Source organism: Pinus tabuliformis, chromosome J, assembly GCF_031772625.1.
Source record: "Pinus tabuliformis cultivar Carrire ecotype Pingquan chromosome J, CPIR1, whole genome shotgun sequence".
In the NCBI taxonomy this organism is placed as follows: domain Eukaryota; kingdom Viridiplantae; phylum Streptophyta; class Pinopsida; order Pinales; family Pinaceae; genus Pinus; species Pinus tabuliformis.
The window spans coordinates 1,293,108,232-1,293,135,001 of NC_142295.1; the positions used below are offsets into that span (position 1 = coordinate 1,293,108,232).

The 26,770-nt window shown below is 40.1% G+C and overlaps 1 protein-coding gene across 2 annotated transcripts in view; it reads right to left on the bottom strand.

Annotated features, from left to right (window-relative positions):
* The window catches only part of LOC149232017 (chlorophyll(ide) b reductase NOL, chloroplastic-like), a 345,384-nt gene that overhangs the window by 278,453 nt on the left and 40,161 nt on the right, over positions 1–26,770 (bottom strand). For both annotated transcript variants that reach the window (XM_089376419.1, XM_089376417.1), the window contains exons 3-4: positions 22,879–22,940; positions 22,658–22,744 (exon numbers count right to left, since the gene is read on the bottom strand). In XM_089376419.1, the coding sequence (XP_089232545.1) occupies positions 22,658–22,744; positions 22,879–22,940 (149 nt within the window). The remainder of the gene's footprint in view (positions 1–22,657; positions 22,745–22,878; positions 22,941–26,770) is intronic.

A 26,770-nucleotide genomic window follows, 5' to 3' on the forward strand; every position in this document is an offset into this window, starting at 1 on the left:
CCCATCCCATTTGAGTTGTTAGGGATATAATGGATCTGATAGAGGTGTATCGAGCAACTAGGGCGAAGGTCTCTTCATAGTCTATTCCTTCTTTCTGAGCGTACCCCTTTTCCACAAACCTAACCTTGTACTTCTCTATACTGCCATCTGCAGCATACTTGATCTTGTGGATCCATCGTGATCCTACAACTGATTTATCTTCTGGTCTAGGTACTACTTTCCAGACATCATTCGTTATGATAGAGTTGTATTCTTCTACCATGGCATCCACCCATACTTGGTGTCACTACGCAACTCGTTCATTAGTCTCTCTAGCAACATCGATGGGATGGAACATCCATCAAATGGATGTCAAAACTGTGTTTCTGAATGGCACAATTGATGAGGAAGTCTATATAGAGCAACCCTTGGGATTTGAAGTTAAAGACAGAAAGGCATATGTTTGTAGATTGAAGAAAGCATTATATGGCCTCAAGCAAGCACCAAGGGCATGGTATGCTAGAATGGATGCATATCTACAAAGAATAGGCTTCACAAAAAGCTATGTTGATCCAAACCTCTATATCAAGGTTATGGATAGAGAACCTGTAATCATTCTTCTGTATGTAGATGATCTTCTCTTAATAGGTGTAGAAGGTCGAATTGAAGACTGTAAGAAGCAACTAGCAGTAGAATTTGACATGAAGGATCTAGGGTTGATGCACTACTATTTGGGACTAGAAGTCTGGTAAGGACCTAATAAAGTTTATTTGGGTCAAGGAAAGTAAGTGATCAAGATGTTCAAGAGGTTTGACATGATAGATTGCAAACCCATGACCACTCCAATGATCACAAACTTGAAGAGACTAAGGAGTTCTGAATTGAGCCATGTGGATCCTTCCAAGTATAGACAACTGATTGGCTCACTAATGTACTTGGTGAACACTTGACCACACATATGTTTTGCAGTAAACATTCTCAGTCAATTCCAAGTGGAGCCAAAGCATGTGTTGAAGAAAGTGTAACTAGGTTTGGTCTTCATAAATATGAAATGTACTTTTGATTCTTGTATTTTGTAAAAGAAAGAAAAATGATTATTATTACTGAGCTTGGGTTTCTTGCCAAAGGAATTTGTTTTATAGGTCAAGCACTAATTGAAAGTGCTTCTAGGATTGTCCTCAGTCAAGAAGTCAAATAGGGACATTGTCATAATAGAAAGATCCTATCGAGCATCTTGTAAATTGTAAAAAGAATTATTTTTGTATTTTACTAAGTGTTCCAAAACCAAGTCAGCCTAGAAGCTGGAATTCATACCCATGGAAGACCTATATATAGAAGACAGTTCGACCTCATTTGGACACATTCATTCCTCTCTCTCTCATGCGAAGGAAGAAGCAGAAAAGGGCAAGCGAAGAAGGCAGAAGAAGGAGAAGAAGTGTTTTGGGTTCCTCTCTCTCTCTTTCTCTCCACACATGTGAAGAAGAGGGTTGAAATTCTACAGCTTTTCACTAGGGTTTCTGTTGTCGGGCTAGGGTTTCGTTGTGGAGGTTCGATCTGGTGAAAAAAGAGTTGAAGGAAGGGCCAACAAAGTCCCCTTCTAGATCCAAAAGACATTAGGTCAAGCGAGGCAGCTGGAGGCTAAGAAGAAGCAGTTCTAGTCCACACGTGCGAAGTAGTTGTTGCTGCCAAGGGGTTGAAGTTGCAAATCTGCAGTTAGGGTCGAAAAGTTGTGGTTGGAGGTCGAAGTAGTGTTGCCGGAAGAGATTTTGCTGGGTTTGGAAAGCAGTGAAGAAAACACATTCTTGAGAAGTTGATCTTGGTCTTGGAAGGGCTTCAGTGTTGGTCAAGGGTCTTGGTATTCGTCAATAAAGAATCTATAAGAAGAGATTGAAGGGTTTTCCTCTCAAGAGGAGAGGTTTTGCCCTAGCTTGGAGCCTACATCTTGTGTACTTGTATCTCGTTGATCTTCTTGTTTTGGTAGTTGTTTGATGATTGAAGAACACATTATAATAATAAGAAGAAGAAGATAATCATAATAAGTAAAAAGACATCACAAGCAATTATCATAGTTAGAAGAATCATTAATGTCATCTTGCCTTAGATTCTTCAACATGGTATCAGAGCTATGGTTCGCACAAGGCATGAAGAAGGTCAACTCTATTATGAAGAAGCTTGAAGAAAAGTGTTCATCATTAGCAAGTCTCATCAAGCAAAGTTTCAAGGCAGTATGGAATAGTCTCTTCTCTTCCAAATATCTCAAATCTTCAAAGAATGAAGGATTGTTCTCAGCCCTCACCAAACATTTCAAGATGAAAATATATGGGTGATAGATAGTGGAGCTTTAAGACACATGACTAGATATCACAAGCAACTCAAAACCCTATCCAAAGGGAAGTCCTCGTACTCTATGGAGCTTGGTCACAACAAGAGCTATCCGATAAAAGGGATTGGATCTACACCAATTGAGCTAGAAGGAGGAGGCAACATTCATATAAACAACATTCTATATGTTCTAGGTTTGTGCCAAAATCTTATTACTGTTTCATCATTAGAAGAAAAGGGAGATAGAGTTGCTTTTATAGATGGTAAAGTAGTGGTTTGGTCTAAAGATTCTAGCATTGAAAAAGCTAGAACCATTGGAGTTCGAGAAGGAAGACTCTACAAACTCTCATCTCCTCTAAATCAAGCACTTGTCCACATTGAGATAAGTTCGTGTGAACTTTGGCATAGAAGATTGGGCCATCTTCATTACAAGATCTTGCCAACTCTAAACTCCATTGTAAATGGGATACCAAATCTCAAAGAAGACCATGAAGGAGTCTGCAAAGGCTATGCTCTGGGAAAGAATGCAAAGAAACCATTTGCAAATAGTACATCTAGAGCTCAAGAGATTCTATATCTCATCCACTCTGATGTATGTGGTCCCATGTCTAAATCACTTGGAGGTCATCTATATTATGTTACTTCCATTGATGATCATTCAAGGAAAACTTGGGTTTATTTACTTAAATCCAAGGACGAAGTATTCATAAAATTCAAGGCAAAGGTAGAAAATCTTACAGAAAGGAAGATAAAGATTCTAAAGTCAGACAATGGAGGCAAGTATACTTCCAAAGAACTCATTGCTTTCTGTAAGGAGGTTGGGATTAAGCTTATAGTTCCATACAATCCCGAGCAGAATGGAGTAGCTGAACGAAAGAATAGAGCTATAGAAGAAAGTGTCAAAGCTATGCTCCATGATCAAGATCTACCGAAATTCCTATGGGGAGAAGCAACGAAGACTATAGTATACATTCAAAATAGAAGTCCTCACAGGTCACTTGGTAATATAACTCCAAAAGAAGTCTTCACTGGGAAGAAACCAAATATTGATCATCTCCGGATATTTGGGTGTCTTGTATATATTCACATTCCCAAGGACAAAAGAAAGAAGCTAGATCCCACAAGCAAGAAAGGAATATTTGTTGGATATAGCAACTCTTCCAAGGCTTACAGGATCTACAAAAAAGGACATCAAATAGAAGTAAGCAGAGATGTAATTTTTTATGAGAGCATTGCCTTCAAGAAATCTAAAGATCTCCCATCTGATTCTGATGAGGAGGATCTTCCTATGTTTGAGGAAGAAGTTAATAAGGAAGAAGAAGTCTCTCATCATGAAGAAGAAGGTCCCAGTGAACCAATCTCTCTCCCTGAAAGAAGAAAGAGACCTAACTGGTTAACTTCTACACTTCAAGAAGCAGAAGGTCACACCGCAAGAGGAAGATTCAAGGAGAGCAAGAAACCGAAAAGATACTCAGGATATGCAGCATACATGTCAAAGCTCATTGAAGATGAACCTTCCACTTTCGAAGAAGCAACCAAACACCAAGAATGGAAGAATGCAATGAATGAGGAATACCAATCTATTATGAAGAATGGAGTCTAGGAAATTGTCCCAAGACCGGAAAACAAATCAGTGGTAACCTCTAAGTGGTTGTATAAGATCAAGCATGTTGTAGATGGAAGCATAGATAAATTCAAGGCTAGATTCGTGGCTCGAGGCTTCTCTCAAGAAGAAGGCATTGACTATGAAGAGACCTTTTCTCCCACAACAAGGTATACCATGATCTGATCTCTAATATCTCTAGTAGCATCTGTTGATTTGGGGTAGCATCAGATGTGCTCTAGCCATGAAATTTGGTGGAGAGGTTGGGGCACATGAGATCTCCAATACCCAGAAAGGATTTGGGCAGATTCTAAACAGTTCAGGAGATATTAAAATAATTAATATTTTTAATGGAGACCCTAAGTCTAAACTTAGGGAAAATAAAATATTAATGTGTATTAATATGAAACTGTGTTAGAATGGTCCAAAAGACATGGATCAAGCCAGATCTAATCTTAGTCGTTGATTAGGGACTTAATCTCGGTCATTGATTTGTCAATGAAGAAAGTACAAGAGGAAACTTGAGGGTCACTTGGCGAACATACTAAGGGAGACCAGTCAATTCAATTTCTGGAGCGGAGTTTGCTGAGAAATTGAACCAGTGGTCTGGAGAGCAGTTAGGAGGCAGCAAGTATGGAACAGAGAGAAGGGAGATCAATGTAGAGGCAGAAGAGGCAGATGCAAAGACTGTGTAGAGCCAGAAGTACCTGCGTCATCAACGCAGAGGCTGCAGGAGTGACGCAGAAACCAGAGAGGTTGCGCAGAGCCTCAGTGGGCCGACGCAGAGGGTTTCAAGCTGACGCAGAGGCTGCAGGAGTGACGCAGAAAGCCAGAGAGGTTGCGCAAAGCCTCAGTAGGCCGACGCAGAGGGTTTCAGGCTAATGCAGAGGTCAGTAGGGCCTATGATGGAATCAGACGAAGTGCTGGAAATTTGTCTATTTGTGGGTAAGCCAGTTTGGCACCCTATTGTACTAGAAAACTACTGAATAATAAAATCCTCCCTTGCTGCATCGGTTTTCCCACATTGGGTTTTTCCGGGGACATTAGTCCAAAATCATTGTGTCAATGTGTGCATATGTTTGTTTCTGTATTACGATGTGATATCTGCAGCAGTATTTATTTTAATGTTTGTTGAAGTAATTTCATGAATAACTTATGATGAAATAAGTAGGAAAAGTAAATCAGTTGTTGCAGCGATAGAATTTTCACAACATCAGTGGCATGGATGGTACATCAAATGGATGTCAAACAGCATTCTTGAATGGTATCATAGATGAAGAAGTCTGCATAGATAAACCATTGGGATTTGAAGTAAAGGACAGAGAAACTCATGTTTGTAGATTGAAGAAGGCACTTTATGGCCTCAAGCAAGCTCCTAGGGCATGGTATGCTAGAATGGATGCATACCTGCAAAGGTTGCATTTCAGGAAAAGCACGGCAGATCCCAATATCTACATCAAAGTAGAGAATGATGAACCTGTCATCATTCTTCTATATGTAGATGATCTTCTATTAACTGGTAATGAAGAAAGAATTCAAGAGTGTAAGAAAATGTTGGCAGCCAAATTCGATATGAAGGATCTAGGACTTATGCATTATTATCTGGGACTGGAAGTCTGGCAGGAACCGAATGAAATCTTCCTGGGACAAGGAAAGTATGTGATCGAGCTATTGAAAAGGTTTGATATGATGGAATGCAAACCCATGACAACTCTGATGATCACAAACTTGAAAATGTTAAGGAATTCTGAATCCAGTCCAGTGGATCCTACTAAGTACAGACAACTGATTGGCTCCCTGATGTATCTGGTGAATACTCGGCCAGACATATGTTTTGCAGTAAATGTTCTCAGTCAATTTCAAATGGAGCCGAGACATGATCATTGGATAGCTGCCAAGCATATACTGAGATATCTGCAGGGAACTGTCCATTACTACCTGAAGTATGAAAAAGGAAAAGATGTTCATCTTGAAGGATTTACTGATTCCAATTGGGGAGGCAGCGAGAAGGATGGAAGAAGCACTACAGGAGGATGTTTTAGCTTGGGATCCTCCATGGTCTCTTGGATGAGCAGAAAGCAAGAGACAGTGGCTTTGAGTAGTGCTGAGGTCGAGTACATTGCAGCCTGTGAAGTGAGTAGGGAAGCGGTCTGGTTAAGGAAGATGTTATTTGATCTGTTTGCAGGACCGTTGGATCCTACCATAATACATTGTGATAATACCAATTGTATTAGACTGTCTGAGGACCTGGTATTTCATGGAAAGATGAAGCACATAAAAAACAAGTATTTCATGGAAAGATGAAGCACATAAACAACAAGTACCACTACATTCGAAAGTTGGTACAAGATGGTGTACTGAAGCTGGAGTATATCCCCACCGATGATCAAACTGCTGATATTTTGACAAAATCTCTTCCCAATAAGAAGCTTGTGTATTTTAGAAACAAGCTTGGATTGGTTGACATATCTTCCCTAGTTGAGAGGGAGAGATAGACACATCATTCTTGTCTTCATTTTGGAAGAAAGAATGGGGGATTGAGTAATCATCTAAGTAATCATCTCACATCCGATACTCTTTGAGGATGTGGTAGAACATCCAAGATAAGAGTAAGCAAGAGGACCGATATTCTTTGAGGGTTGGGGGCCCAAGATAAGAATAATCCTAGAAGGTCATACTCAGTGAACACCCAGGTGGGTATGCACCTTGAGAGCCAATGACGAAGGTGTCTATAATCATTGATCTCGCCAACGTTGTGCTTTGATCTATTGAGAGATAGAGTTGTTAGTCAAGGCCTTGTTATGTGACAATGTTGGATATAATGATGCTATACAGATGGATTACTAGTCTGACTCTTCTTATGAGATCTCTTCAGTATTGAGAATAGCCATGTACCATTTATGAATACCTCCCTAGTTAACAGGGAGTATTGAAGAAAGTGTAACTAGGTTCGATATTCATAAATAAAAAATGTACTTTTGATTCTTGTATTTTGTAAAAGAAAGAAAAATGATTATTATTATTGAGCTTGGGTTTCTTGCCCAAGAAATTTGTTTTATAGGTCAAGCACTAATTGAAAGTGCTTCTAGGATTGTCCTAAGTCAAGAAATCAAACAAGGACATTGTCATAATATGAAGACCCCATAAGGCATCTTGTAAAGTGTAAAAAGAATTATTTTTGTATTTTACTAAGCCTTGCAAGACCAAGTCGGCCTGCCAACCTGTCAAGCCGGCCTACCAGCCTATCAAGTCGGCCTACCAGCCTATCAAATCGGCCTACCAGCCTGTCAAGTCGGCCTAGAAGTTGGAATTCGTACCCCTGGAAGACCTATATATGGAAGACAGTTCAACCTCATTTGGACACATTCATTCCTCTCTCTCTCATGCAAAGGAAGAAGCAGAAAAGGGCAAGCGAAGAAGGAGAAGAAGTGTTTTGGGTTCCTCTCTCTCTTTCTCTCGACACGTGTGAAGAAGAGGGCTGAAATTCTACAGCTTTTCGCTAGGGTTGCTGCTATCGCGCTAGGGTTTCGTTGTGGAGGTTCGATCTAGTGAAAAAGAGCTGAAGGAAGGGCTAACAAAGTCCCCTTCTAGATCCAAAAGACATTAGGTCAAGCGAGGCAGCTGGAGGCTAAGAAGAAGCAGTTCTAGTCCACACGTGAGAAGTAGTTGTTGCTGCTAGGGGGGCGAAGTTGCAGATCTAAAGTTAGGGCTGAAAAGTTGTGGCTGGAGGTCGAAGTAGTGTTGTCGGAAAAGATTTTGTTGGGTTTAGAAAGCAGTGAAGCAAACAGATTCTTGAGAAGCTGATCTCGATCTTGGAAGGGCTTCAATATTGGTCAAGGGTCTTGGTATTCTTCAATAAAGAATCTATAAGAAGAGATTGAAGGGTTTTCCTCTCAAGAGGAGAGGTTTTTCCCTGGCTTGGAGCCTACATCTTGTGTACTTGTATCTTGTTGATCTTCTTGTTTTGGTAGTTGTTTGATGATTGAAGAACACACTATAATAATAAGAAGAAGAAGATAATCCTAATAAGTAAAAAGACATCACAAGCAATTATCATAGTTAGAAGAATCATTAATGTCATCTTGCCTTAGATTCTTCAACAGCATGATCATTGGATAGCAGCAAAACATATACTGAGATATCTGCGAGGAACTATCCACTATTACCTGAAATATGATAGGAGGAATGATGCCCACCTGATTGGATATACAGATTCTGACTAGGGAGGCAGCGAGCAGGATGGAAGAAGCACTACGGGAGGATGTTTCAGTTTGGTATCCTCTATGATTGCATGGATGAGCAGAAAGAAAGACACAGTTTCTTTGAGTAGTGCTGAGGTTGAATATGTTGCGGCCTATGAAGTAAGCAAAGAAGCGATCTGGTTAAGGAAGCTGCTATCCGATCTATTCAAAGGACCGATGGACCCTACAGTGATACATTATGACAACACCAGTTGTATACATTTGTCTGAAGACACAGTACATCATGGAAAGACAAAGTATATAAACAACAAGTATCACTATATTTGGGAGCTAGTACAAAATAGTGTGTTGCAGCTACAATATATCTCCATTGATGAGCAGGTAGCTAACATATAGATGAAATCTCTTCCTAACAAGAAGCTTGTGTACTTGAGAGACAAGTTTGGTTGGTTAATATATCCTCCCTAGTTGATAGGGAGAGATAGGCACGTCATTCTTGTCTTCACTTGGGAAGACAGAATGGAGGATTGGGTAACCATCTAGCATCTAATACTCTTTGAGGATGAGGTAGGGAATCCAAGATAAGAGTAGTCATGGACTGATATTCTTTGAGGACTAGCTATCCAAGACAAGAATAGTCCAAAGAAGGTCATACTCGGTGAACACTCGAGTGGAGTATGTATGTTGAGAGACGATGATGATGGTGTCTATAAATCATTGGTCTCGCCAGCATTGTGCTCTAATCTTGTGGAGAGATAGAGTTGTTAGTCAAGGCCTTGCTATGTAACAATGTTGGTTGATATGATGCTAGACAGATGGGTTACCAATCTGACTCTTCTTATGATATCTCTTCAGATTGAGAATGTCCATGTACCTCTTATGAATACATACCTAGTTAAGACGAAGTGTTGAAAAATGTGTAACTAGGTTCAGTCTTCATAAGTATGAAATGTATTTTTGATTCTAGTAAATTATGAAATGAAAGAAAATTATTATTATTATTTTTGGAGCATGGGTTTCATGCTCAAGGTCTTTTATTTTATAGGCCAAGCACCCATTGAGTGCTTCTAGGGTTTGTCCTAGGTCAAGAAGTCAAAAGAGTCGTTGTCATAAGTTGAAGACCCCACTGGGTACATTGTAACTTGTAAAGAAAATTATTTGTCTTTAAAAGTGTCAGAACACCCTCCAAGACCAAGTCGGCCTAGCAGCTGGAAAATCGTCCTAAAGGAAGAGCCACGCCCACCCTTGAAGAAGCCTATATATAGAGGAGGACTCGTCCTCCTTGAAACACACTCTCTCATCACTCATTCTAGTAAAGGAAAAGGAAGGAAGAGGCAGCAAAGGAGGAGAAGGACAAAGGAGATTTATGTTTGAGCTATCTTTCTCTCACATGTGCTAAAGAGGACTAGGGTTTCCGCAACTGACCTAGGGCATCCATCTACAAGTTCGATCTTGGAGAGGAGGAGGCAAAGAGGTCAAGCGAAGGTCACCAAGGGTCACTCTCAAGCTCTAGAAGTTAGGGAAATGCAAGCGAAGGTCAGAGGAGGGCTCCAGAAGAAGATCGAAGTTCCCACGTGTGGCAGCAACAGTTGCAAGGAAGCCGAAATTTCAAATCTACAGTAGGAGGCCGAAAATCTTGCAGCAAGAGTTCGAAAAGGTTTGACTAGATCAAAGTGTGAAAATTCCTAGACTCGAAGGAACCCCTACTGCAGCAAATCTGAATCTACTTCACCTACTTGATTTTTTTTAAATTACATTCATCGAGTTATTCTTCTGAATATTAAAGCAAATTACTTCTGCAGCCTACACTAATTAAATATTTGATCTCATGAAACAAAAAACAGAGCAAAGAACAAGATACATAGGACACACTTATTTTTGGACACAATAGTCCCTGGAAAAACCCAATGCGGGAAAACCGGTGCAGCAGTTCTGAGGGTTTATTATTATGCAGGAGAAATATCTGAATACAAATTTAGGATGCTCATCTAGCAATCCTTTACAGAGAAAATACTAGTGGAAAATCTAAGTGAGCTTTACCTCACTTCACTCAGAGGAATTTCAGCTGATCCAGCACAACACTGGCTAACCCTAGCTATTTCTGTACTGGCCCTGCGTCAGCTTCTCTACCCTCTGCGTCAGCTATCCCGATTATTCCGGCAGTTCCCGATAGTTCAGGTTGTTCCAAGCAGTTCTAGATTTTGCGTGATAGACAACTTTTTTGCTTTGCGCTGGCCCTTCTGGCTATGCGTAGAGACTGCGTGGGCCCGGACTAGCCCAATGTCAGCCTTTCCTGACTACTGTGTTGCCTCTCTGCAAGCTCCCTCCACCTCTCTGCCAATATTCTCCGGAAAGTCCTTTCGGATTCTCACTGCCCCTCTGCTGCTAAGTGATCACTTAGTTCGAATTTCTCAGCTTCCTAGCCCCAGAAATCGAACTCCAGATCAATTCTCTCTCTTTGTGTGTTTCCAAATGAACCCCAAGCCTCCATTTTATAATTTTCCTATTGAGTCTTCAACAACCGAGATTAGTCTCTAATCAACAGCTAAGATTAAAACATGACTTGATACGCCTTCTAGATCATTCTCACCCATATTTTGATTAATGCCCATTAATATTTTAATTTCCCTCAGTTTAGACTTAGGAACTCCATTAAAAATATTAATTATTTTAATAAAATATAATCTGGGTGGAATTTCACCAAACGGTTTCTAGGTTCTTTAGAACTTATGTGCCTTAGCCTCTCCACCAATTTTCAAGGCTAGAGCACTTCCGATGCTACCAAAAACTAACACTTCCTCTTAACAAGGAAAGTGCTCTAGTAACAATGTCCACCTACATGTTGCTCTGTTTCTAAAGCACCTCCTTTTTGCATTGTAGCTGCCACCAACACTGTGTTGTACTACTGCCCATGACACTGCCACACCACTGCTGCATCTATACTACAGCTCCCTCTCAAACGCTACATCTACTATGTTGCTAGCACTACCACTGCTAACACTGCATCCGTACTGCAACTCAGTTGCTGAGAGAAGCAACTGAAAAACATCCAAAATTAGTTGAACTTAACTGTGTTCAACATAATACAATGAATGTTGGAATCTGACTGTTGTTGATTCTGACCCTCTGAATCTTCTGCGCTGCTGCTAACTTCTGCACTGTGCCAACTACACTGCTGCCAACCTTGCTCTGCGTTGATCAGTCTCTGGTCTCCAGCTACTGCATCTGTCCTCCAAACACTCCACTGCATCATCTGACACTAAGTCCATCTCGCTACTGCTAAATCTTGGGCTCCCGTAGCAAGGAATTGATCTAAGAGGTGGACTCCTCAAGGATCCTGCCCACATGTAGTCCTCCCGACTACAGCGCAATATCGCCCCATCTCTCTCCTGGAGATGTGCGGGCACTCATGGCAAACTCATCCTCGTCAATCTTTGTTGAAGCAACCTTAGGATCATGTTTCTCATCCTTGTCCTTTTTCCTCAAAGGACACTAGGATGCATAGTGGCCCAACTCGCTACAACCAAAACATTTCACCTTCGAAATATCCTTCTTTCGCTTTGGCTTCTGCTGTCCCTTCGATGCCAGAGCTGCATTCTCCTCCTCCTCCTTCATCTTTGTGCCACTCCCACTGCTGCCACTAAGGTTGACCTTCACTAGGTCCCTCCTTAACTCCTCCTGTTGAAGAGCCGCCCACATCTCCTCCCATGAAGGTAGTTTTTCTCTACCTAATATGCTTTGGACGAAAACTTGTCATTCATCCGAGACTCCATTCAGGGCTATCCTCACCATCGTGGTTGGCTTAGGAGTGGACCCCACTGCAGCAAGTTGGTCTCTAGTGTCCTGAAGATGCTGAAGATAGAGGTTCACCCCTTCTTTTTGCATCAAAGTCTGCTACAACTTCTGCTCCGAATACATCTTCCGTTGTTCGGAAGAGCCTTCATACAGAGACGACAAGGCTTCCCACATCTCCCGAGTTGTATCCTTTCCCTGCAAGTGTGAGACCACATGATCTCGAACTCCATCAAGAATGAGCCTCTTTGCCTTCCCCTGCTCAGCTTTGTACTTCTTCTTTTGATCGTTGTCAGCAGGAACAGCTACAACACTATTGATGTAGGCCTCGAGATCATATTCCTCCAGAACAACTAAGATTCTAGTCTTCCATATGACATAGTTGGAAGCTCCTTCCAACCTGTCCTGATCTCTGAGCCCATGCGATGCCATCTCACCCAACTGTCGAACTGACTCCTCTAGTCACTGCTCAGCTGCTCAGCAAGTGAGAAATTCGAACTTTCTGGTAGAAAGTTCTCTGAGGAGAAAATTCCCCTTCTACGTGTCTTCGTTCTTTTCCAGCGTATTTCTACGCTGACAGAAACTGCGCCCTTCAAGCACTGTGCTGAGGCTTTGCGTTACTTCCTCTGCCTCTGCAAACTCACGAACTGGAAATCGTACCTCTCTGTTGTCTCACTCAGAGAGAGATTTCCTCGGATCTGCTTCCGGCAAGGACTATGCAATCCCTTCAAAAGGATTCGAATTGCTGCTAAGTGCAGCTCTCAGCCTCACTGCTCAGCACTGGAGCTGCTCTCCCTGTTTCAAAATCAATGCTTTGATACCATGTGAAAATTCCTAGACTTGAAGGAACCCCTACTGCAACAAATTTGAATCTACTTCACCTACTTGATTTTTTTTAAATTACATTCATCAAGTTATTCTTCTGAATACTAAAGCAAATTACTTTTGTAGCCTACACTAATTAAATATTTGATCTCATGAAACAAAAAACAGAGCAAAGAACAAGATACATAGGACACACTTATTTTTGGACACAAGCCCCCGGAAAAACCCAATGCAGGAATACCGGTGCAGCAGTTCTGAGGGTTTATTATTATGCAAGAGAAATATCTGAATACAAATCTAGGATGCTCATCTAGCAATCCTCTATAGACAAAATACTACCGGAAAATTCGAGTGAGTTTTACCTCACTTCACCTGACAGAATTCCGACTAATCCGGCAGAAGACTAGCTAACCCCGGCTATTTCTGCGTTGGCTCGGCATTGGCCCTGCGTCAGCCTTTCAGGCTTTGCATCAGCTTCTCTGCCCTCTGCGTCAACTATCCCAGTTATTTCGGCAATTCCAGTTATTCCCGGCAGTTCTGGATTGTGCGTGACAGACAGCTTTTCTGCTCTGCGTTGACCCTTTTGGCTTTGCGTAGGGACTACGTGGGCCCAGACTGGCCCAGCGTCAGCCTTTCCCAGCTATTGTGCTGCCTCTCTCCAAGCTCTCTCCTCCTCTCTGTCAGTATTCTCCAAAAAGTCCTTCCGGATTCTCACTGCCCCTCGATTGCTGAGTGATCACTTAGTTCGAATTTCTCAGCTTCCTAGCCCCAGAAATCGAACTACTGGTCAATTCTCTCTCTCTCTCTCTGTTTCCAAATGAACCCCAAGCCTCCATTTTATACTTTTCTTGTTGAGTCTTCAACGGCCGAGATTAAGTCTCTAATCAACAGCTAAGATTAGAACATGACTTGATCCGCCTTCTAGATCATTCTCACCCATATTTTGATTAATACCCATTAATATTTTAATTTCCCTAAGTTTAGACTTAGGAACTCCATTAAAAATATTAATTATTTTAATAAAATACAATTCAGGTGGAATTTCACCAAACGGTTTATAGGTTCTTTAGAACTCAAGTGCCTTAGCCTCTCCACCAATTTTCAAGGCTAGAGCACTTCCGATGCTACCAAAAACTAACACAAAGTTGGCACATCATTCAAAGAGGTTGGTCTTGGTCTTGGAGGGTATTAGGTATTATTATTATTTTTGGAGCATGAGTTTCATGCTCAAGGTCTTTTATTTTATAGGCCACGCACCCATTGAGTGCTTCTAGGGTTTGTCCTATGTCAAGAAGTCAAAAGAGTCACTATCATAAGTTGAAGACCCCACTGTGCACATTGTAACTTGTAAAAAAAATTATTTTTCTCTTTAAAAGTGTCGGAATACCCTCCAAGACCAAGTCGACCTGGCCGCTAGGAAGTCGGCCTAAAGGAGGAACCACGTCCACCCTTGAAGAAGCCTATATATAGAAGAGGACTCATCCTCCTTGAAACACACTCTCTCATCACTCATTCTAGCAAAGGAAAAGGAAGGAAGAGGCAACAAAGGAGGAGAAGGACGAAGGAGTTCTATGTTTGGGCTATCTTTCTCCCACACATGCTAAAGAGGACTAGGGTTTCTGCAACTGACCTAGGGCATCCATCTACAAGTTTGATCTTGGAGAAAAGGAGGCAAAGAGGTCAAGCGAAGGTCACCAAGGATCACTCTCAAGCTCTCGAAGTCAGGGAAAAGCAAGCAAAGGTCATAGGAGGGCTCTAGAAGAAGATCAAAGTTCCCACGTGTGGCAGCAGCAGTTGCTGGGAGGCTGAAATTTCAAATCTGCAGTAGGAGGCCGAAAATCTTGCAACAAGAGGTCGAAAAGGTGCTACTGGAAGAGATTTCACTGGGTTTGACTAGATCAAAGTTGGCACATCATTCAAAGAGGTTGGTCTTGGTCTTGGAGGGTATTGGTCTCAGTCTTAAGGTCATGGAATTCATCAATTGAAGAATCTATAAGGAAGAGAAGAGATTTAAGGGTTTTCCTCTCAAGAGGAGAGGTTTTGCCTTGGCTTGCAGCCTATGTGTCATTGTTCTTTTGTTTTTGGTAGTTGTTTGATGCTTCACACATATAATAATAAGGAACAAAGCTAATAAGTAAAAAGGAACCACAAGCAGTTATCAAGTAAAGAGAATTAATCATAATCATTGCCTTATTGAATTCTCAACAATGAATTCATGCCTTGAGCCCATAGTAAGAGAATCGAATTCCATGAGGGAGGAGTTAGTTGAGGAGAAGTGTAACTCATCCCAAAAATAGAGAGAGAGGTACACTTGTCTTGAGGAGTTACAATTCAAATTAGGGAGAGAGAGAGTTACACTTAGACGTGAGAGAATATTTGGTGAGAGTTACAAATCGAATTGAATGAGGGACTTACAAGTGCATTTAATGAGGACGACTTACACTTTTGCCATACATTGAATTAGTGACAGAGAGTTACATTCTCTTAAAGTGTGGAGTTACTATTATATTCCAAGAGAGAGGTTCAATTTGCCAAGTAAGAGATTCTCAATTTAATTTACTTATTCCATGAGAGAATTTGTTTTTATTAATCTATTAAAGGTGAATGACTTTAGACTATTTTATAAATAATAGTATCATAATAATAATAATAATACAAGTAAAAATAAAAATATTAATTCTTGACTTGTATAATCATAATTGATTTGATTTTAAAGTGGATTCCATATGTCGAGATCAACCTTGATCATTTAGACATCACTTTCTATTTTTGGAAAGTCACTTCCAGATTGAGATATCACTTTCTATTTTTGGAAAGTCATATTAGAATTGTCATAAATGAAAGTTTATTATAGGTGGTTCAAACAGAACTGAAAGATATGATTTCTTCTAGGAGAAATTCATCCCTAAGCTGCCAAACTTTAACAAAAAGATCTCTGTACCAAATTGATCTCACTGCTGAACATTTCCACTGTGCAAAGTGCTTGGAGTTGTGTGTATTTCAATGTGTCTATGATCGTGATTAGACATAGACCTGATTTTGATGTACTAGGAAAAATCAACACTACAAACCTAACACCCAACACTTAATTCCTAGCAGATTATAGATCTACTAATTAATTGCACAACTAGGCTCATTAACACAATAAAATTCAGTGGAAGCAAAATATATTAATCTCAGTCACGAACTAAATGACACAACAGAATCTACCCAATTACAATTCTTCATCAACTTTCAAAACTTATCTAGGCTCCCTTCCAAAGAAAATGGTCCAATCAAGGAAATACATACAACCACTGGAACTGATCTAGCTAATCAAGCCCTCCTTGGTTGATCTAGATCTCCTTGCTGCCCCCTTCCTCGAACCCAACACACTCACAGAGATGCCTCTTTCAATCGTGTGATGTTGTATGGTGTGTCTTCTCCTTCTGTGTTTAGTCCTTCTCCTTAGCCTTGCTTGTATAACTTTACATTGAGCTAAATCCCTAACACTAATCAAGTGATTGACAACCGAGATTAGGGCTTGTCTCACTTGAGATCAAGGCCGAGATTAAAACATAATCACTGAAGTAAATAATTTACTTTTCCTAAGTTTACTTTAGCTCAATAAGCCAACATAATAATTATGTGATTTTCTTAAGTCTAACTTAGGCTAAGTTACAAATGCAACTTGCCCACACTAGAGCAAGTGTCTAAGGAGACTTTGGCCAACTTTTACATACCTAGATACTTAGGCCTGTGCAAAAGTACTTGCTCGAGATACAAACGTCACCATTTTCTTCACTCAATTGCTTGAACAGCTTTCAAAATAATATCAAGGCAATGAATTTTACCTTCAATTGAGTCACGAGATAACACTAGAGTGAGGGTTCATGTTGAAGAATCTAGGGCATCTAGGTATGATGAGATTCTTCTGACGACGATAACAATTTGTGAAGTACTTTTACTGTTTTCTTATTAGCACAATCTTCTTGTATTATTATTAGAGTGTGTTCTCTTACTTCATCAAAAAATTACCAAAACAAAAGAGACAAGAACACAAGATGTTGGCTCTCAACCAGGGAAAAACCTCTCTCTTAGAGAGGAACACCCTTCTGCAAATTTCTCTTACTGAAGCTTCAATTGACAAATGACAAACCCTAGACCCTTAACCAATAGATCCTCCAAGCAAAAGACAGTCTCTCTTTCTTTGACCTTCAATTGATGCCTTCTTCTAGGTTGCAGCTTGATCTCTTCCCTCAAACTCCTTGCAGCAACTGGCAGCTCTCTTCCCAGCAACTACAAAAACCCTAGGTCTCTTTAGAGACCTTTTCTATGGTGTCCTTCTTTCCTTCTTTACTTCACTTTGCAGTTTTCCTTCTCCTTGATTCTTAGGCTAGAGAATGAGGCCTTTCTTGAGGTATGTCCTTGAGGTTAGAGGTTGATCCTCTTAACCCTTACTGCTACTATGTTTTCTTCGCACGTGTGGCTGATCTAGGGCACAAGATTGCCCTTCTAGCTTGCTCCTTTCCTTTGCTTGAGATGGGACCCACTTCGTTTGGTATGGAGGCCTATTTGAGACCTCTTTTTAGCCCAACCAAAACCTCTTGTAGGGCTGCAATTTCTGACTTGTTGCAGCAACAGAATGTCCTTCTTTGCCTTTGCACGTGTGACAGAGAGAAGCCCAAAACGGTCCCAAACTTCAGATTTCTTTCCTCTCTTCTTTGCTGCCCTAGAAGTACTTTTCTTGCTCTTTTTCGCACCTCTTTCTTGCCTCTTCTCTTCGCTGATTTCAGAGATCACTTGATGGTCTAATGGTGAGGTCGTACTGCCTTATATATAGGAGTTTGTCCCTCCTTTTAGGCCGACTTAATCAACTAGTGAGGCCGACTTGACATTTGTGCATAAAAGATCATTTCTTGAGCCGACTTGAAGAGGAGACTTGTCTTTTCCTTGGAGGATCTTCTTTGACATATTTCTTGGACTCTAATACATATATTTACATAGTGTAACATGCCACATGGGTCTTCAATAATTACATTAACTCTTTGAATTTCCTAGAAGCACTTAAACATGTGCTTGACCTATCAAATGGGCAAGAAACCCATTCTTGATAATGACAAAAATAATAATTCTTTTCTTTTACAAGTACAAATATCAAAATTACATTTATGAAGACCGAACCTAGTTACACTTTCTTCAACACTCCCTCTTAACTAGGGAGGTATTCATAAATCATTACAAGGTGTTTGGACATTTTCAATCTGAAAAATCCACATAAGAGAAATCGGATTGGCAATCCATCTGTTATAGCATCATAGTAACCAACATTGTTTCCACAGCAAGGCATTGACTGACAACTCTATCTCTCAATAGATCAAAGCACAATGTTGGCGAGACTAATGACTACAGACACCTTCATCATTGTCTCTCAAGGTACATACCCACCCGGGTGTTCATTGAGTATGACCTTCTAGGACTATTCTTATCTTGGGTTCCAGACCCTCAAAGAATATCAATCCTCTTGCCTACTCTTATCTTGGATGCCCTACACATCCTCAAAGAGCATCAGATGCCAAATGATTACATAATCCTCCATCCTTTCTTCCCAAGTGAAGACAAGAATGTTGTGTCTATCTCTCCCTCTCAATTAGGGAAGATATTCCCATTCCTGTGAAGGAATGTGCCCAAGCTCCCTCTTAATTAGGGACTTGTCAGAGCTCCCTCTCAACTAGGGACTCTACTTTCCATCAGCAACTTCTTCTTTGTGGGTCCTTCAGCTACTTGATCACTTTCTTTCCTTGATGTCATGAAATTCAGTTGAGCTTCTTCTTTGTAGGGCATCAGCCATCAATCACTTTCCTTCTTAGTTCGTCATGTCATTTCTTTCTTCATGGAAAGTGGCCTTCTTGATACATATCTGGAACCTCCGTCATATGGCTACTTCTTTATCATCATGTTTCTTTCATGAAATCCCATCCACCACATGAATGTTAGTTGTACTTGCACTTACAACCCTTGTTTCAGTAGCCCTGTGTGAATCCACCCAGATAAGAAATCAAAACATAGCAATAAATCAAATAGTACCTTACAAGATGGCTCTTCATCGTGACATCTTGTTGGCTTGAATCATCATCATCCTACATGTTCATATCTCCAAAGCCTTTCCAGATGTCAAGGTTCCTTTGATATTTTTCTTCCTTGATCAAAACTTTTGTGCCTTCTTTCAGGAGATGTCTCAACAAATCTGTCGGATGTTGATTCCTAGTGTCCATGGTGTCCTTTTATCCCTGATCTCTTTCTCTCATATGCTTCTTTATAGATTTTTTTTGTCAACCACCTCATACTCCATATGAGGGCATTTCTCATGTTGACCTTTATCAGTGAGTGAATCATGCCTTTGTGCACTTTCTTCAATGAAGGAGATCTACCCTGTCCTTGACCATGCTACTAGAGCAATTCCCCATGCTCATTAATACAAATGAGACATGACTTTAAATGAAAAACATAGACGCATACATACCTCATCTTAGTTCTTTGCTTGATCATCTCAACTTCCTTTGACAGCTTCCAAGATTGAGATTACCTCAATCTCCTTTGCTTTGCTACATCTTTCCTTGCCTACATATCATCCTTTCTTGAATCCCCATAAGTGGAATTCCCATCTGGACATCTGCCTTTTCTGAAGATTATGAACCTTCTATTGAATATTTCATCGGAGGATTTTAGTAGTCCTCATCCTACAGATGTTCCTCCTTGTTGATGATAGTGGCCTTCTAAGATGATTCTTCTTGATCGTGATCATTCCTTTATGCATTGATGAGGTCATTCAATGGCTACATCCTTCCTACATGAATATCTTTATCTGAGTTATCTCTACATAATGCTCCTATATTCCTGAAGATGCCATTCTCATAAATCATGCATTCTATCCTACTGCTACATGTTCCTATGATACCCAAAACTTTAAAGAAGACTTATGTGAAGAAGTTAATCTTCTGTCATAGTAGAGATCCGGAGCGTCCTCCTCCTTCTGCTTCTTCTCTTCTTCTTTCACTTCTTGGGTAATGTGGGCTTCTTCTCATTTCCTCTTATTGTTGTCCTTCTTGAACTTAGGACAATCCCTCTTATAATGTCCATACTCTTGGCAGCCAAAGCATTGGACTTTGGACATATCTCTTTTACCCTTTCTCTGTGGACCAAACTTGCCAAATTTCCCTTTTCTCTTGGCCATAGCACCAAATGCCTACTCCTTCGATCCCACATCATCCTTGGCTTTGAGTCTAGTCTCCTCAATTTTGCATAGAGACCAAAGTTCATTCAACGGGGTAGCTTCCTTCTTGGCATATATACTTGATGTGAAGTTGCCCCATTCCTCAGGTAATGCATTGAGCACCACAGTTGTCATTTCTCTGTCTGACATAACTTCTCCTAGTTCTTGCAGCTGGTCTCTCATCTCAGAGACCTTCATGAAGTACGGAGCTATTCCTTCTTCCTTGGAGATGAGACCTTCATAAGTAAGGAGCTATTCCTTCTTCCTTTGAGATCTTCATTTTATATAGTTCATTACGCAACGATATCACTTCTCCAGTGGTACTAACTGAGAATAGCTCCACCAGTTTATCATAGATTTCTTTAGATGTTTCAAGTTTGGAAACATAAGGAATGAGAGGGTCCTTGATGTATTCTATCATAATCCTTTGAGCCCTAATTTCATCCTTATTATACTTTGTTAGGGCTTGAGTTTGTTCCTTAGCAAGAACAGTGACACTCCCTTTGATGTAGTCCAGAAGTTCATTCTCTTTGAGAAGTAGATCAGTGCTCTTTTTCCATGCAAGGAAATTAGCAATCCCAACCAATTTGTTGCTTTCCTTGCAAAAGACATTTTTATATTTTCAGAAGAGGACATCAAAATACTTACATGAGAGAGTTGTTGTGAAGAGATCTTGTTGCTTCCTTGAAGATTTGACGATTTGAGTTCTTAAATCTTGGAGTTCTTCAAGATGCTTCCTTCAAGGGGCCTTATAAGAGATTTGCTTGGTGATGAAAACTTTCTCACTGTGTAGATATGGAGATCTTCAATGATGAGTCTACATTTGAGTACCTTCCTTTGAAGATGATGAGTCTTTGATGTAAAGCCTTCTTGGATGAACCTTCTTGTAGAAGCCTTTAGATGAAAGGCTTTCTTCTTTCTTTGTTCCCAGGCTGGTAGTCCTTCTTGATGGATCTAGACCTCTTGCTTGTAGAGTTGATGCTTCAACCTTCTATGTGTTCTTGAGATGCCCTTCCTTGATGTGTCAGCTTAGCTTTGATACCATGTTGAAGAATCTAGGGCATCTAGGTATGATGAGATTCTTCTGACGATGATAACAATTTGTGAAGTATTTTATTTTTTCTTATTAGCACAATCTTCTTGTATTACTATTAGCGTGTGTTCTCTTACTTCATCAAACATTAACCAAAACAAAAGAGACAAGAACACAAGATGTTGGCTCTCAGCCAGGGAAAAACCTCTCTCTTAGAGAGGAAAACCCTTCTGCAAATTTCTCTTATTGAATCTTCAATTGACAAATGTCAAACCCTAGACCCTTGACCAATAGATCATCCAAGCACAAGACAGTCTCTCTTTCTTTGTCCTTCAATTGATGCCTTCTTCTGAGTTTCACCTCGATCTCTTCCTTCAGACTCCTTGCGGCAACTGGCAGCACTTTTCCGGGCAACTGCAGAAACCCTAGGTCTCTTTAGGGACCTTTTCCATGGTGTCCTTCTTTCCTTCTTTACTTCACTTTGCAGTTTTCCTTCTCCTTGATTCTTCAGCTGGAGAATGAGGCCTTTCTTGAGGTATGTCCTTGAGGTTAGAGGCTGATCCTCTTAACCCTTACTGCTGCAATGTTTTCTTCGCATGTATGGCTGATCTAGGGCACAAGATTGCCCTTCTAGCTTGCTCCTTTCCTTCACTTGAGATGGGACCCACTTCGCTTGGTATGGAGGCCTATTTGAGACCTCTTTTTAGCCCAACCGAAGCCTCTTGTAGGGCTGCAATTTCTGACTTGTTGCAGCAATAGAAGGTCCTTTGCCTTCGCACATGTGACAAAGAGAAGCCCAAAACGGTCCCAAACTTCGGATTTCTTTCCTCTCTTCTTCGCTGCCCTAGAAGTAATTTTCTTGCTCTTTTTTGCACCTCTTTCTTGCCTCTTCTCTTCGTTGATTTCAGAGATAATTTGATGGTCTAATGGTGAGGTTGTACTGCCCTATATATAGGAGTTTGTCCCTCCTTTTAGGCCGACTTGATCAACTGGTGAGGCCGACTTGACATTTGTGCATAAAAATTCATTTCTTGAGCCGACTTGAAGAGGAGACTTGTCTTTGCTTTGGAGGATCTTCTTTGACATATTTCTTTGACTCTAATACATAGATTTACATAGTGTAACATGCCCACATGGGTCTTCAATAATTACATTGACTCTTTGACTTTCCTAGAAGCACTTAAACATGTGCTTGACCTATCAAATGGGCAAGAAACCCATTCTTGATAATGACAAAAATAATAATTATTTTCTTTTACAAGTACAAAGATCAAAATTACATTTATGAAGACCGAACCTAGTTACACTTTCTTCAACAGTTTAGTCATCTACAAAATGACCATGTGATAATTACTTGCTACCCAAAAGCAAGATGCCTCAAATTTGTCCTTGCACTCATGAAGTTGAGCATGCTAGGTCCCTTCACTTATGTAGGAAGGGAATCTTACGTAACTGCTCTTTGGTTTCTTGATGTAAATATAGTGATTTATAATGAAAAATTGCAATATATCATGCATATTCTAATCAAATAAAAATAAATATAAAAAAGAAACTTTTTTAATCCAAAATAAAAGTGTACAATCTTATAATCAAAATTGGTCAAATGAGACTAAGGAGGTCAAGCATCCAAATATAATTTTAGAACATACCCAAATGTCGATATAGCGAATGGTTTTCTTTGTGAAATCAACTAATGCACGAACATTCTCCCCATCTCTTACATCACAAGTTGTTCCCTGCAACACATATTACACCAACTTTCAAAGTCTGTTTAAAAGCAACTATATTATGCTTTATATCATCTAAGATAGAAAAGTATAAGCACAACAGTATAAACAAAGTGTTAAAACAGAAGTTCAATGGTAGATACCCACACACGTTGATCCCCAAACTCCCCTCTAAGGTTTGCAATTGCAGCTTGAACATGATCATCTACAATAATATAGATAAAGGAAAATGAAGATTACATCAAAGCTCTACTAAATTACCAATAAGCCAATTAACAATCGATCCTATACAATAATGTTATTGCATTATGTTTGGTTGTACCATTGAGAAAGATGTGATAAATATTTTACTCATATACATATGGTACAAAATGTTCACATAAAGATGCATTTCCTTAGCAAAATACAATCACTATCTCATTAAAAAGCAAAAGAGGTGCTCTCAATTCATAAACATTGAAAATCTAACTATAATGAATATTTCAGTCTAAACATTGTAGACAATGATTATTGATCCAAGTGAAGAGAAAATGGGTGTATTATGATCTTGATGCAATAAAACCCTGACATCGTTAAAATCTTCATTTGTAATGTGCTAAAGCACCTACTATAGCTATATTATGATCTTAATTCAATGTAACCTCAACACTGTTAAAATATTAAAATATAATGTTCTAAAGCACCTATTACTCTCATGCCAACTATAAAATAGACAAACCAATTGATTGTTATAAATTACAAATTGACATACAAATCTAAGATTAGAAGCTAAGCCCATGGGGTGTAGACCAAATGATGACAAGATGTTGTTATAGATTAGAAAGAGGGTTTTAATAACTTATTTAACATCCTCTAACCTCCCTACCCCTATATTTGTGATCAATGAGTGCTTCTGCACTCATTGGGTGGCTGATTTGGGCCTAATAGATTGTTGTCCCTATGTTTTTATGCAGAAGTTACAATTTGATTTTATAAGTCAAAAAGTTGTTTTGACCCAGAACTCCTAAACCAAAGTTATGTTGTCACTCAGATTGTACAGGCACGGTGCGACAACGACTCAAGTCGGGGGTTGTCACCTTGATCCCCAACCTCTCCGCTCTAGCTGTCTCCCAACATCAAGCTATGGGGGGTAGTCCCTAAGGAAGATGGAAACGAAAGACAAGTTGGCAACAGAGTCTGGGAGACACGATTGAATGGCCTAGCCACTAGGTTGATTTAGCAAGATTTTAGAGATTAGATTAAATTACTTTGAAACCAGTGCCTCGTGGAGTGAACTTACTTGCTTTAGATCAATTATGGATCAAATGACTAGATGAACAACCATTGCTTCAATGCTTAACTATCCTATATGCTATGCAAATCCTATAACATAGGTGTGATGCAAGAATCTTGATTGCTTTTAATTAGATGCCTACTCTAATTGTATCCTTCCTCTTAACTATTTTGAAGCTAGTCTCTAGAGTAGGTTGTGAGAAAGAGGCCAAGGGGAAGCAAGCAGAGGCTTGATTAACGATACCTCCCCTTAGGTACTAGCCACCCGATGCCTACGGCACTGCAAAGTCTATGGCTCTAACAACTACAAGGTCACCGTGTTAACCACTAAAGAGGTGCTAGGCTCCTCAAGCTAGATGAGAAAGGTGGTCCTATTCACTACCAACCAAGCTTATGCTTGGAGGTACACTATTAAATGCAAGGCTAGTCTTAGGATGTTGATACAAGATTGTTGAGTGATTCTTAAGGTGAGATTGTTTAGTGCTCCTTTAAGTACTTAATTAATAATTGATCTTGAGTTATGACAACAAGTATTTAACAATGGTATTTAAGAAACAATCTCAACCACAAGAATAAGTGTCAATTTAACAAGTGCCAACAAGATATCAAGATGTACTCAACAAGATAGATGCTCATCACAATGATGCTCAAGACAAAATTATCATCCACAAAGATATAATTAAGAAATGATAATAATGATAAGAAGTAAGGAAACTAGAGCACTTATCCACTTAGAACAATTAGCCAATGAGACAATATAAAGTGCCAATGACAATTACTCAAAAGAGGCAATAAGATTTGTCAATGTTCTTAGAAGCTTTCCAAATAATTGTAATTAGATTCCTTAATGCCAATTATTCAAGAGACTTTCAACAAATCCTCAAGTTGAGAACACTTAGATCTTAGATGCCAATGTCGTAATTAGATCACAACCATTACCAATTAGATTCTCAATTGCTCAAGAGACATTCAATGATATTCTTTTAAACACAATTGGAACAAATTACTTCAATGCCAATTAGAGTGATAGAAACAATTAGATCTCCCTCAAGACACAGGATGTCCAAATAACTCAACACGATGCTACTTGAGATTAAAGTGCTTTAGAGAGTGAGTTTATGTGCACAGTTAAGAATTATGGAACTTCACAAGAAAACAAATGTTAGATACTTCACCAAAAGCAACTTAATGTAAACATCACTTTCCACAATGAGCAATTATTATCACTAGAGCATGACACAATGAAATTCCTTAGTGTGTGAAGCAATTTATGAATTATTTTTAGGACACCTTTATGAGTGTTTTATCACTATTATGAGATGATTAACTTCTTGTAGCAAAACAGTGATATAAGGAGGGTTATGAGATCAAACCCTTAGGCCTTATGACCTTGGAGAACTTGCCAATTTTTTCTCCAATGAAGAGAAACCACCTGCAATTACACACTTGTGCCAAAACCACTGCAAAACACACCAATTAGTAGCTCAGAAAATAAATGATCACCCACAGAAGCAACTCGGGGGAGGAGAGGGCAAAATGCAAGGAGAAAAGACCTAGATAGGCCTGCGTTAAGGAAGAGAGCCAAAGAGGCTCACGACAAGCCTTAAAAGGGTTGTCACACTGCTAAGGGAAGGGTGGAGAGGCCTTAGAAGGTTGTCGTAGACCTTTTAGAGGTTGCGGCTTAGGAGAAAGAACAGGTCAAGGGTTGGAGGAAGGGAAGGAGGCCATGACAGAGGGAGAAAAGGCTAGCGGAAGGTAGGCCAAGGGCAGAGGAGGCCGCAACAGGGGAGAAAGAGGGTTGACGGAGGGATAAGGAAGGGGTCGAGGGGAGGGGTGTGAAAAAGTTTGAATCTAACAAACCAGAAATCCTACTGCGGTAAACTGACTTGCATTACCTACTTGTGTTTTTCATTTAACAAGTTATTTTCAGAAATATTAAGAAAATATTAATGCAAATACACTGCAGCCTACACCAATATACAGATCAAGTACTGAAAAATAAATGAGACAATCATGCAAAGGACACAATTATTTTTGGACTAAACGTCCCTAGAAAAACCCAATGCGAGAAAACTGGTGCAGCAACTCTAAGGGTTTTCTATTATTAAGCAGAAGTTCTGAATACAAATGTTGGTTGCTCTCCCGGCAAACCAGTGACAGAGAAATACAATGGCAAAAAACTTGAGTGAGTTTTACTTCACTTCACCCGGCAGATTCCGGCTGATCCAACAACAAAACTGGCTGGCCCCAGCGACAACTGCACTGCCCCTTCGCAGTGATTGCGTGGAGCTCTTTGAGGCTCTGTGTCAACTCTACGTCAGCTTTTCTACCCACTGCGTCAGCTTTTCTGATTGTTCCAGTAGTTCCAGCTCTTTGCGTGGAAGGCAGCTCTCTCCCTCTGTGTTGGCCCTTCTGGCTCTGCGTCAAGGCTGCGTGGGCCCAGACTGGCCAAGCGTCAACTCTCCTGGCTATTGCGCTGCCTCCACAAGATTCTCTCCACTTCTCTGTCTGTATTCCCAAACTATCACTGCCCCTCAGCTACAAGATCTCCCCAATCGATTTCCCTCGTGACAACTTCACACCTCAGAAAATCGATTTCCCTCGTGACAACTTCACACCTCAGAAAATCGATTTCCTCAATCTCTATGTGTGTGTTCTCCAACTGACCCCAAACCTCCATTTATACGTTTCTTGTTGAGAAATCAATGATCGTGATCTAATCTCTAATCAACGACTAAGATTAAATTAGACTTGATCCTCGTC